Source organism: Trichechus manatus, unplaced genomic scaffold (assembly GCF_000243295.1).
Source record: "Trichechus manatus latirostris isolate Lorelei unplaced genomic scaffold, TriManLat1.0 scaffold00022, whole genome shotgun sequence".
Classification (NCBI taxonomy): Eukaryota; Metazoa; Chordata; class Mammalia; order Sirenia; family Trichechidae; genus Trichechus; species Trichechus manatus.
The window spans coordinates 17,488,214-17,500,536 of NW_004443958.1; the positions used below are offsets into that span (position 1 = coordinate 17,488,214).

The 12,323-nt window shown below is 41.3% G+C and overlaps 1 protein-coding gene across 2 annotated transcripts in view; it reads right to left on the reverse strand.

Annotated features, from left to right (window-relative positions):
- Window positions 1-12,323, reverse strand: part of ASAP1 (ArfGAP with SH3 domain, ankyrin repeat and PH domain 1) — a 312,941-nt gene that overhangs the window by 146,574 nt on the left and 154,044 nt on the right. For both annotated transcript variants that reach the window (XM_023728200.1, XM_023728199.1), the window contains one exon: window positions 1,418-1,490. In XM_023728200.1, coding sequence (XP_023583968.1) covers window positions 1,418-1,490 — 73 coding nt within the window. The remainder of the gene's footprint in view (window positions 1-1,417; window positions 1,491-12,323) is intronic.

Sequence of the window (12,323 nt, forward strand, 5' to 3'; positions counted from 1 at the left end):
AAAAAAAAAAAAAAAAAAGGTGAAGTAACCAGCTCAAGGTCACCTTGCCAGTAAGTAGCAGAACAAGGATTCAAATCCACATCTGTTCAACTTCAAAGCCTGTTCTCTTTCCTGATACTCTGCTGCCTTCTCCTCCCAAGTTTTCCGTTACGTTACAGACAACTGACTTCTTAAAGAACTGACCCTTGGGTAAGGGAGTTGGTACTGCAACAACAGTAACAAAAGATGTGAACCAGAGGCCTTAAAACTGATTACATGTTTCCATGCCTCCCCTCCCTGGGGCACTGGAGCCCACGATTTCTTGTGGTTACCTACTGTTTATCTTAATTTGTTTCTTCTTAGCCACTGAAAATATATTTTGGTCTCCAAGTTGACAAGGTCACTAAGACGAAACAAAAGATATTTACTCAGGCTACCCGGCATCACCTCAGGCAAAAGAAAAGATTCTAGTTGGCAGGTCTGTCGGGATCTGAGCTTCACTTTGCTCCCTTCCTCTAACTTTCACCCCTGCCTGTCACCAATATTAACTGTCAAATGTGTACAGGTACCTGCAAGAAGGAAAAGATTCCCATGTGTTTAAGTGAATTATAGGCTGACCAACCATACAAAGAGATTTTAAATGTCTCACGTGACTTGTGACAAAACTAACTATAAATCTATTAAGCTTTAAAAAGTATAATAAATCCACTGCAATTAGGAATGCAAACAGAAGCCTATACAGCAACCTTCATTGCTACACAATTCACAATAGCCAAAACGTGGAAACAACCTAAATGTCTATCAACCGATGAATGGATAAACAAAATGTGGTACATACATAACAATGGAATATGACTCAGCCATAAAGTGAAATGAAGTCCTGATACATGCTACAGCATGGATGAACCTTGAAAACATTATGCAGGAGTGAAATAAGCCAGTCACAGAAGGACAAATACTGTACGATTTCACTTATATCAAGTAGGCAAATGTATAGAGATCAAAGCTTATTAGCGGCTATCAGGGGTAGAAGGGAGGAGGAGGAGGACCCATGGCTTAGGGAGCACTGCGTTTCTGTTAATGGTGGTGGAATATTTTGGAAATAGATAGTGATGATGGTTGAGCAACATGACGAACACAACTCAATGTCACTGAATTGTATCTGTAAAAAATGTTGAATTGGCAAATGTTTTGTGACACACATTTTTATCACGATTTTTTAAAAAAGAATCAGTTTAAAAATATATACTGTAAATAGTATTTTTTTCTTTTTGCTTTGGAAATACAGGCAGAGAGAAAAGAGAAAACGGGATTTCTCTGATCTATTCACTTTTCCATTTGTATTAAGTCTTCCATAAACTTAACATCTCACAAACAGCAGAGAAAATTCTGCAGTCATTATTTATAATTCATGTTATCTGCTTTGGTAAACACTTACCTTGACCAGAATTATATATTGCTTTTACAGACTTCTTTACTTTCTGTAGGGCTGTTCTATCTTGGTCGAGAGCCTAAAAGAGAAAACAAACAGGAAAAAACATTATGTTAGAAATTTGGTAAATTGAAAAATGGCATAATGGTGTTTGTTTTGTTTTTCTGAGTATCACAGCAACAGCAATCTGACATACTTACTAAGAAGGAACCACTTCAGAGACTGCAAGTGTCCAGAATTTGATGAGTCATGCCTTTAGGATAAATGCAAAGTCACTTCACAAAAGCAAAAAGCCCCTCAGTGTTACGGGAAATGGATAACGTGGTAGCCACTCAGTTAGCATGCTAAGTCATGGATAGGAAAGAAAGGGCAAGACCCCTAAGAATTCAGAGGTGTTTCCTTCTCTCAACGAGTTTTCAGCCTAGTAAGGGGGGAAGGCAAACATAAGACATAAATGACACAATACCCAGGGAACAAAACAGACCATTTAATGGTATTTTCAGTGAGGAAGAAAACATTTAAGAGGATGCTATTAAGTAAGAATGACCAGAAGACGTTATTCACAACACTTTTAAATTCAGGATTCCTTTTAGTGTTAAACATTATATAACTATAACATAACGGCAGTTGTATTTTTAAAAATCTCTTACTGAAAAAGCACAGCATGGAAAATGCTACCATGATGCTGGTAATGTTTTTAAATGATTTCTTAGATGACGAATCAATACATCTTGCACATCAATCTACTTGTGCTCAAAGAGGGAGCTTCTACAGGGCTGCCACTGTTGATTCCTAATCCAGGTGCTGGATACACAATTGTGTTCAGTTTGTGAAAACTCATCATACTGTACAGTAGGATATGTACTCCTTTCTGCATGTGTATTATACTTCAAAAACAAGTTTAAAAAGGAGCAACAAAAGTTGTGCAAGACATAGAGTATTCAACATATATACAAAGCACACTGAACTAACTTCTTCAAATCACTTTAAGGCCCTCTCTGCTTCTTTGCAGGGCTGAGGTTCCCTGGAGGGTGTGTCAAGATTTGGAGGGCATAAGCAATAACAGTAATAATAATGAACTTGTATATATAAAATTTAAGAACATTAAAGCACTCTCGCATCCATTACATCATGGAAACCTCAGAATTTCAGATGAGAACATGGAAGCCCACAGAGTACTTCTCTGAAGGTCAGCCAGGGAGTAGAAAGGTATGGAATGGGTAAACACAATGGCAGCAGGTATCTAACGTCCCTCCTCTGTTGGGATATGGTCTCTCCTGCCACTCTAAACAAGTGGTTCAACTGGAGCTGCCATTTTCCACTGGCTCTCATCCTCTGGCCACCTGTTTAGAACCTCCCATCATCTCACCTAACACACACTTAAGGAAATACTGTTTTACAAGACAGCTTCAGGGAAGAGATAATATTTAAGATGTGTACTTTAGAGAAAAGAGGGAAGATAACAGCTTTTAACATTTAATAAATGCTCAGTATGAATCAGAAAGGGCTCTATAAATGCTTAGTATGAATCAGAAAGGGCGCTAAGAGGTTTACATGGATTATCTCACTTAATTCTCACAAAAAAATGCTATGAAATTAGCACTATTATTATATGTGTTTTACAGATGAGGAGACAGAGGCTTAGAAAGGCTAGACTGTCCAGGGAGGCAGAGCAGGAATCTGAACCCAGGTCTTTGACAACAGAACCTGACCTCCTAACCATTACCCAACTCGGCACTTTAATGATATCTGTCATGAATTAAAACTAAAAGTAGAGCGTGCCATCACATGGAAGACTATCCACAAGTTTTCAGAGATAAATCTGAGTTTAGAAATTATAAGATGTTTATGCTGCCAGGAGCATCAGAGGGAAAGAAAGCAATGCACGTAAGTGCAAATAAGCACTCATTAAAGAGATTTCAATCCAACAGCCTTATACTTTGATGAACTGCATTTGGCAAGGGCTTTTAAAAAAATAATCCTGATAATAGCTGCCATTTATCTTTTATACACATATTATCACCATGGGTGGTTTTTTTTTTTTCCTGATGAAAACCCCCAGGCTTTAGAGAAGTAAAGTAGCTTGCTACATGCCACACATCAAGAGAAGAACCAGCATACGCTTTTTCAACCACGTTGTAAAAGGTACGTCCATGTTTCCTCGGGCTCTTACCACGTCTTAATTGTTTTTAATACAGGAAACAAGGTCTGCTTCTGGAAGAAGACAACCTACCAGTTCAGCTTTGGGAAGGTATGACCACATAAAGATGGGTCTTCTCAGAGAAATTAACGAGTGGGCTTTAATGTTCATGTACCATTAATGACTCTAAATGAGCAAAGGAATGTCGAAGATTTCAGCCATAACAATTTATGACACCATCTATCCGCTTCCCTTTTTGGAGGGTAAAGTCTCAGAATTTATAATAAACATTTTACCAACTCATCTATAAATGAATAGAATGTAATGTCTATACACTTACTTTTAAAGGTTATTAAAAACATTCTTACTGGACAGCTACAGTTACAGTTAAGTGCGGGCAAGACTTTTTTTTTTAATATTCTAGTGTCTGGCCATTGGCAAAAAGAAGCCGAGTAAAATGCACTTTTGAGAGCTCCGTGTTCAAAAGAGCCGGGGAATGCTGTCATTGAATCAAACAAGGCTTCCTCAAGAAATAACACATGTCTAAACATGGTACAAAGTGCCATTCCCTAAAATGTCAGACAAACAACACCTGCAGTAACATCCTTTGAAATGTCAGACCTGTAAAATTCAGTAAGGGCTAAGAGAAAACTGGCAGATTAATAAGGGCTATAAAATTATTATATCTTTCAATCCGTTAAAAGTATATTAAAACATGTACTTGCATTTGTAAGTATGTATCAGAAACTGAACAACTCAAAAGGCTGAATTTGGGTGTGAGTGTGAGAGAATAAATGAATACAGAAGAACATGGATATCTCCAATAACAGACTAATACTTGACCTATCTAAAATTTTGCAACACAGCAGCATTCTCGACCTCACTGAAGAACAGGCAGCTAACCTAGAAGAGTACTTCCAAGCCTAACATGGAGACTTTTTATTTCAGACAGAGTCCTAACAAGCTTGGTCTTCTGAATCCTAGGCATAGAGAAGACACTGCCAGAAAAACCAGACTGATAAAGAAGCATCGTCTGAGAGCAAGCAACCAGAAAGATTCAGAAAAATTATACAAACAGACGTAAGAATGGAAAATTCCTTACAAGTCTGGGGTGACTCAGGGTGAGACATGGAACCTTTTATACCGCCAGGCCAAGTGGTAGTCCTCAGTCACGGTGGAGTATAACAGATGTTCCTTCTCAGAGATGCACATGAATCTGACCACGCTTGTTCCCAGCTCAGGGCATCTGCACTTGCTGCTCCTTCTGCCTGGAACTCTCTTCCCCAAACTTTGATGGCTGCCTCTTTCTTATTACACAGGCCCAAATTAACAGCCCCTTCCTCAGAACAGTCTTCTCAGGTCCCCCTAAGGTAGCACACACATTCTCCCTCACCCTTGTTCACCTGTTATTCTCTAATACATTTCACTCTATTTTTTCCGTAGCACCATTGTGCTAGTAATGGCCACTGAGTTGGCCCCGACTCATGGCAACCTCATGTACGACAGAAGGAAACGCTGCCCGGTCCTGCACCATCTCCACAATCGGATGTAGACTGGACCACTGTGATTCGTAGGGCTTTCTACTACACCCTGCAATGATCCTGTTCATGGTTTGGTTACTTTTATGGTATAGAATTAAAGCACTAAAAGGCAGGGACCTTGTGTAACACATTCACACGTGAATTCCCAGTGTCTAGCAGATGTTAGATGCTCAAAAATGTTTGTAAAATAAAGCAATAAGTGACAGAATAAATGAATGAACTCCTCAGTATACTCAGCTTCACAAAACTGGAAAGTACGCAATGTAAGGCTCGCCTATAGAATGGCTGAATAAAATTCAGTTTGGGATTCAGAAAACATGGTCCTCAGTAATTCTTCTGAATATTCAAAATTTAAATGTATGTATGTTATATACACATACTTTGGATATGTTATCAGGAGGGATCAGTCCCTGGAGAAGGACATCATGATTGGTAAAGTAGAAGGTCAGCAAAAAAGAGCAAGACCCTCAACGAGATGGACTGACAGACACATTGGCTGCGACAAGGGGCTCAAGCATAACAACGATCGTGAGGATGGTGCAGGACCGGGCAGTGTTTCGTTCTGTTGTACTTGGGGTAGCTACTCGACGACAACAACGTATGTTATATGTATAAAAGACAGGCACATGTATCAGACATATGACCATGCAATGCTGAGAATAACCGTCTAACAGGATAGACAGAACTTAAACATTCTAACTTAAACATTTAAACACCTCAAAATAGTTATTCTGGCAACTTTCTTTTAAAACATTTCATTGAAATGTGATGCCATTTACATTGGATGAGAAATGGTAATACTATTGTCACTACTCATTAAGAGTTTCTGTTTTAGAATTACTTGCTAAATTTATAGCATCTTCTTCTGAATATACTCAAGTGGAGAAAATTGCTCTTAGTTTGGGTGGATGTGATTACTGAAAATAAGCATAAATCTTTGGAACCAAACCTGATGATATACTTAGAGAGAGGAAACAGTGGATGACGATAAATAGCATGGGCTTCCTTAGAGAGATGCCGCAGCAGACAGGCAACACTTACCTTCCAGGGATGCGCTGGGCATTCAATACAATAACGTGCCTAAAAGCCGCTAGCCCAGAGCCTTGCACAGAGCAAATATTCAAAACTTGCTAGCTACTGTTACCTTCACCTCTGAAGGTGCTCTAAGAGAGAAATTCCTGAAATATTTAGGAGCAGTGAAAGGAAAACATCTCTGAAATAAGTGCCCCCATTACCAATATGGGGGCCCTGGTCACGCAGTAGTTAAGTGATACGGCTGCTAACCAAAAGGTCAGCAGTTCGAATCCACCAGTCGCTCCTTGGAAACCCTATGGGGCAGTTCTACTCTGTCCTCTAGGGTCACTATGGGTTGGAATTGGCTCGACAGCAACGGCTTTTTTCACCAATACTAGTACCTGGGTGGTGCAAATGATTAAGTGCTCGACTACTAGCCAAAGCAGTCCAAACCCACCCAGTGGCACCACGGGAGAAAAGTCCTGGCAATCTGCTTCCAAACAGTCACAGCCTTGAAAACCCCATGGAGCAGCAGTTCTACTCTGCCCACGTGGGGTTGCCATGAGTTGGAATCCAGTCGGCAGCAACTAATAACAACATTACCAAAGTGGTTTCTACAAAGAAAGGAAATTTTACTTGCTTGGAAAGAAAAAGGAGCGTTTCCATTTTATTACTTTATAGTCACACTTCAGAGAGGAAATTTCAAAAATGCATTTAATAAATGCATTTGTCCCATAATCATCACAAAACAAATGTTCCTCTCGTAAGTGTTTTTTCCTTTAATAGGGAAAGGAAGGGAAAACTACCTTGGCCTAATTTTGGTTCAGGCTCTGGTTGCTTCCGCCTTAAGCTTGTAGAGCAAATGTGCTACCCTGGGAGGAAGACTGGGGTTCAGGACGCAGGAGGGGTTAGGAGCCTGATGAACAGTGCATAAAGTCTCTGAGGATAAAATGGTGATGTACGCTCTCACGCAGCCCCACGGCCCAATTATCCACTGTAAAGTCCCACATGCTAGAATGTGTAAGTGCGTAATTATGATGTAAAGGCATAAGCCCAGAAATTAATCCAAGTGATAATGAAGAGACTTGTGGATAAAGGTGATGGAAGAAATGACAATGAAAAATGCCCATGACCTCAAAAAAGAGGAGGAGGAAGATAAGTTATGCAAGTGAATATTTGTTCTGAGGATCCGCAAATTAGGTTTTTATAGCATTCATTCACTTACTCATCCAATAACTGTGCCTGGCACATAGCGAACCCTCTGTGCCGGCACTTTGACAGGCACTAGTGTGAAAACCAAATACTGCATCTGCCTCTGTTTACCCAGATACATGCCCCCTTACTTCTACTTGCTACAGCAAAACAAAAAACTCCTTGCTAGAATAAATAGGAAGCCTGGTACTGCTTTTGATAACACTGACGAAGTAAGTTATTCATAAAATATTAATTCTTGCTAGCCTGGGGTTTTGTCTGCACTTCTTACATCATTCCACTCTTGCCCTTATATCGTCTAGGTGTTTAGGTACCCATGTCTCTTTCCCTACTCAGTGAACTAAAAGGTATATAAGAATAATATCCAGAATAATTTCTTTCTTCACATAGAAGGTGTTCAGTAAGAATTGCTAAATTAAGTGAAAAACCAAAAAGAAAAAAGGAAGGAAGGATGACTGACTTCTGATATTTTAAACCACTGTTCTTAGAATAAAATCTACGTCCTTACCCCTCTACTGCCTACAAAGCCCTATGTGATCTACCCTGCCGCCCTCTCTGACCCTCTCTGTCCCCACACTCTCCACCCCTCATTATGTTCTAGCCACACTTGCATTCTTCCTGAACCCATCAAGCTTGTTCCCACCTGAAAGCCTTTACAATTGCTGATCTCTTCCAGTGAAGTTCTTTTCTCAAAACTCTCTTCCCCCAGATCTAAAGGAGCCTGGCCTGTTTCTTACCTTTTTTCCCAACAATCAGCTCCAATGTCCCCTCCCTGAAGGGTCTTTCCAATCACTCTACTTCCAGTCTCTTTCAACTCATTACCCCATTTTACTATGCTTAGGTTATAGCACTTAACACTTTCTGAAACAATCTTCCTGGCGTACTCCTACTTCACAGTCTGTCTTTCCTACTACACTGTAACCTGTCAGGGAAGGTAGTATCTGTCTTGTTCAATGCTATGTCACCAGCATCTAAAACACTGACTGGCACATAAAGAGTAAATGCTTAGTAAGAATACCTGTTAAGTTCATTTTAAAGACGCGTGTTAGCCAACGAGCTACCTGGAGGCTGAACCATCAAGAGTGTGCAGATCACACTTCTGTGACCTTCTGATCCAGAATAAAGTGCCTCAGCTTCTAGCATGGGACCTGGCTTGGTGTAGCATTCAGTAAAATTTGACAGAATGAAAAGCAAACAAACGGATGATGGAAGAATGATTGCTTCTCTCATTTTTATGTGTGACATAGATATGCACCCCTCTCACCCTCCCTACTAATAAAGAGATGGTCCCAGAACTGCTTGACTACTCAGACAAAACAAGACTGTCCATTCCCTGGGTCTGTGGAGGAGCCCAAAGTGACCATGTGGTTACTGTGAATCCCGTCAGAGGCAGATCTATCCCCTCACCTGAGAGGGTGAAGGCACTGGTCACAGATTAAATTAAAACACCACTACGGTGCAAATGGTTAACAGGTTCAGCTGCCAACCTAAAGGTTGGAGGGTTGAGTCTAGCCAGAGGTGCCCTGGAATAAAGGCCAGGTGATATACTTCAGATAAACTGGCCACTGAAAATCTTACGTAGCACAGTTCTACTCTGACACATGTAGGGTTGCCGTGAGTCGGGATCAACTCGACCACAACTGTTAGTCTGACAATAATAATCACGATCATTTTCTGCACTAGAATCATCACTCTCTGTATTCATTCACCCCACATTTATCAAGCACATTAAGTTCCATGGAGTCCGAGGGAGAACTGAGAGGCAGGGAGAGGGAGGCAGAGGAAACGTGAACCCACGCTAATAGAGTGCCTGCTTTGAGCCAGGCACTGCACTAAGTCCTCCCCACCCTCAACTCCTCAAACCGTGGAGGTGTGACGTTTGTGCCAATCTGTCTTACACTCTTTCTGGAACAAGCAAGGAAGGAATTGAGGAAAGGAAGCAGAAATGAAATAAGTCAAGGCAGAAAGAAGCACAGCTGACAAAAGAGCTGGAAGCCCATCCCCTATCAGTTTGAGAAGGTGAAGTGTGGGGTGCTGGGAACCATCCTGTGTGACAGCTACTCAACAACAGCAGTCACGGGGGCTCAATCAAGGAGCAGCAAATACTTGCAAATAGAGGAAGAGGGAAGCAGCAAGAGCAGCTTGTGCGAAAGGAGAGGTAAAGATGTTATCACTTGCTAGTTTCAAGATTAATATGAGTTGAATACGGCTGCTACACAAGGGGAAATGATCAACCTAAAATAAAATTTGATTTGCATAACAAGGCCAAAAAATGGAAAGTTGCTATGTCATCCAAATAAAGGCTAAAAGCTGTTTATCTGTGCCATTTAGACTACAAAAAGTGTCCTTAAGATTCAGATTCTCCTGCATTCACAAAGATTTCAATCAGGAACATTTAATGCCCTCTACTGTAAATATAAGGAGCCCTGGCAATGTAACAGTTAAGTGCTCGGCTGCTAACCAAAAGGTCGGGCAATTTGAACCCACAAGAACCCACAAGCTGCTCCGTGAGAAAAAAGGCCTGGCAATCTGCTCCCATAAGATTACAGCCTAGGAAACCCTATGGGGCAGTTCTACTCTGCCACATGAGGTCATTATGAGTTGGACCCAACACTACGGCACACAACGACAACTGTAAATACAGGTGAGTGGCTGCATGGGGTAGAATCTGACCCACTGACAGTAAAGATGTGCAGATGCTAAACCACCAAGGGTTTGGGCCCCCACCTGATAAGTTACTTCAGAGTTCAGACTGCAGCAAAGATTCAGTGTACCACCTTCAGCAACATCGTAATGATTCTAAAGATCAACTCCATGCAAGAAAATATGACTCACCCATCAACTGTTTAAGCCAAAGAAAAAGTGCTGCATAAAACTCTCTCTCACAGAAGTCTGCTTTCCTGTGTGTACATAAATTATCCATTAGGACTGTATACCTCTTGAGGGCAGGGACTACTCTAGGCCCAAAGTAGGGGCTCAGGAAATACCAGCCACATGAATCTGCCTCTACATTCAAACCATCTAGAATGGAAGATGTATAGAACAAGACTGAACAATGCTACCGTTTATTTCTAACGTGAGATGTTTTAAAATCTCAGTGTTTATGGCAAAAACTTGAAGGAAGCACTATTTTAACTAAACTAAAGAAGACAGCATATATTTTTTGCTTGGGTGATGCATGTAGAAATATTTACTCTCTAATCTCCCCAGGAAGGAGCCCTGGTAGCACACTGGTTAAAGCACTTGGCTGCTAACCAAAAGGTAGGTAGTTCAAATCCACCAGCCACTCCGTGGGAGAAAGATGTGACAGTCTGCTTCTGTAAAGATTACAGCCTTGGAAACCCTATAGGGAAGTTCTACTCTGTCCTATAAGGTCACTATGAGTCGGAATTGACTCAATGGCAACAGGTTTGGTTTAATCTCCTAGGTTTCATCCTGGCTACAATGGTGCCCCATAGTCCCCAAATCTCATTCTGCCCTTCGAAACAAAGTACCAATGATGAATTCATTTTATTTTACCCTGTGAAGGCTTAGGACCTGGATGAGACATACTCCCCTCAATCAATCACTCTGGGGTTGCAAAATATTTGAAATTACTCTGTCTCACTCTTAACTTAGCCCCTGTAACCCAGAATTCTAAGGCTATACGGACCTCAAGTTATCTAGTGTGATAAAACCTGTTTTTCCCAGGAAGCTTTACAGAAAAGTCCAATATGGAATGCAGGCAAAAGGGAAGCTGCTCGGGTTAAGGGCCCTCGCCTCTGTTCTACAGATGGAAAAAGCAAGCCCAGAGAATAACGGCAGGATGAGTGAGGAGAAGGCCTCGGTCTGGCTTTCATGCCCAACACTTTTCCCACAAAACTACTCTGCCTCTTGCACTGATGTCAGAATCCTGCAAAGTGAATAAAGAATGTGAACAGGTCCCCTTCAAGACCCTCAAAGTCAAACATAAAGAAACATAGCCATCCAATGCATTCTGCAATGAGAACCTAACCCATCTCTCAGGGCTAACTCAAGACTTGCTTTTCTCGGTGAAGCTCTTCCTCTGCATCTAATTGCTACAGCCCTTGCTGGGCCCCACATCATCTGGCACCACACTACCACTCAGGGTGCTCACGGTTCTAAGGGATCACCAATATTCTAGCATTCAACTTCCACTTGTTAATGGGTCTAGACTTTGCCTCTGCTGTTTACCTCAGATTACCAGTGAAGCCAGATGCCGTCTTGAGAAGAAGTGAAAAGTGGCTAAGAGCATGGGCTTTGAGGCCAGGGAAACCTGTGTCACTTCCTGCTCAGCTACCACTTACTGGCTGTGTGACCCTGGACAAATCAGTCATCCTCTCTGATAATAATGACTGTTGATATTGTTGTTAGGTGCCGTCAAGTCAGTTCCAACTCATAGCAGAATGAAACACTGCCCTGGTCCTGCGCCATCCTCACAATCGTTGCTATGTTTGAGCCCATTGTTGCAGCCACTGCATCAATTCATCTCGTTGAGGGTCTTCCTCTTTTTTGCTGACCCTCTACTTTACCAAGCACGATGTCCTTATCTAGAGACTGGTTCTTCCTGATAACATGTCCAAAGTCTTGCCATTCTCACTTCTAAGGAGCATTCTGGCTGTACTTCTTCCAAGACAGATTTATTCATTCTTTTGGCAGTCCATGGTATATTCAGTATTCTTTGCCAATACCGTAATTAAAATGCATCATTTCTTCTTCTGTCTTCCTTATTCATTATCCAGCCTTCGCATGCATATGAGGCAAGTGAATATATCATGGCTTGGGTCAGGCGCACCTTAGTCCTCAAGGTGACATCTTTACTTTTTTGCAGCAGACATGCCCTATGCAATAAATTGTTTGATTTCCTGACTGCTGCTTCCAGGGGCGTTGATTGTGGATCCAAGTAAAATGCAATCCTTGACAACTTCAGTATTTTCTCCGTTTATCTTGATGTTGCTTATTGGTCCAGCTGTGGGGATTTTTGTTTTCTTTATGTTGAGGTGTA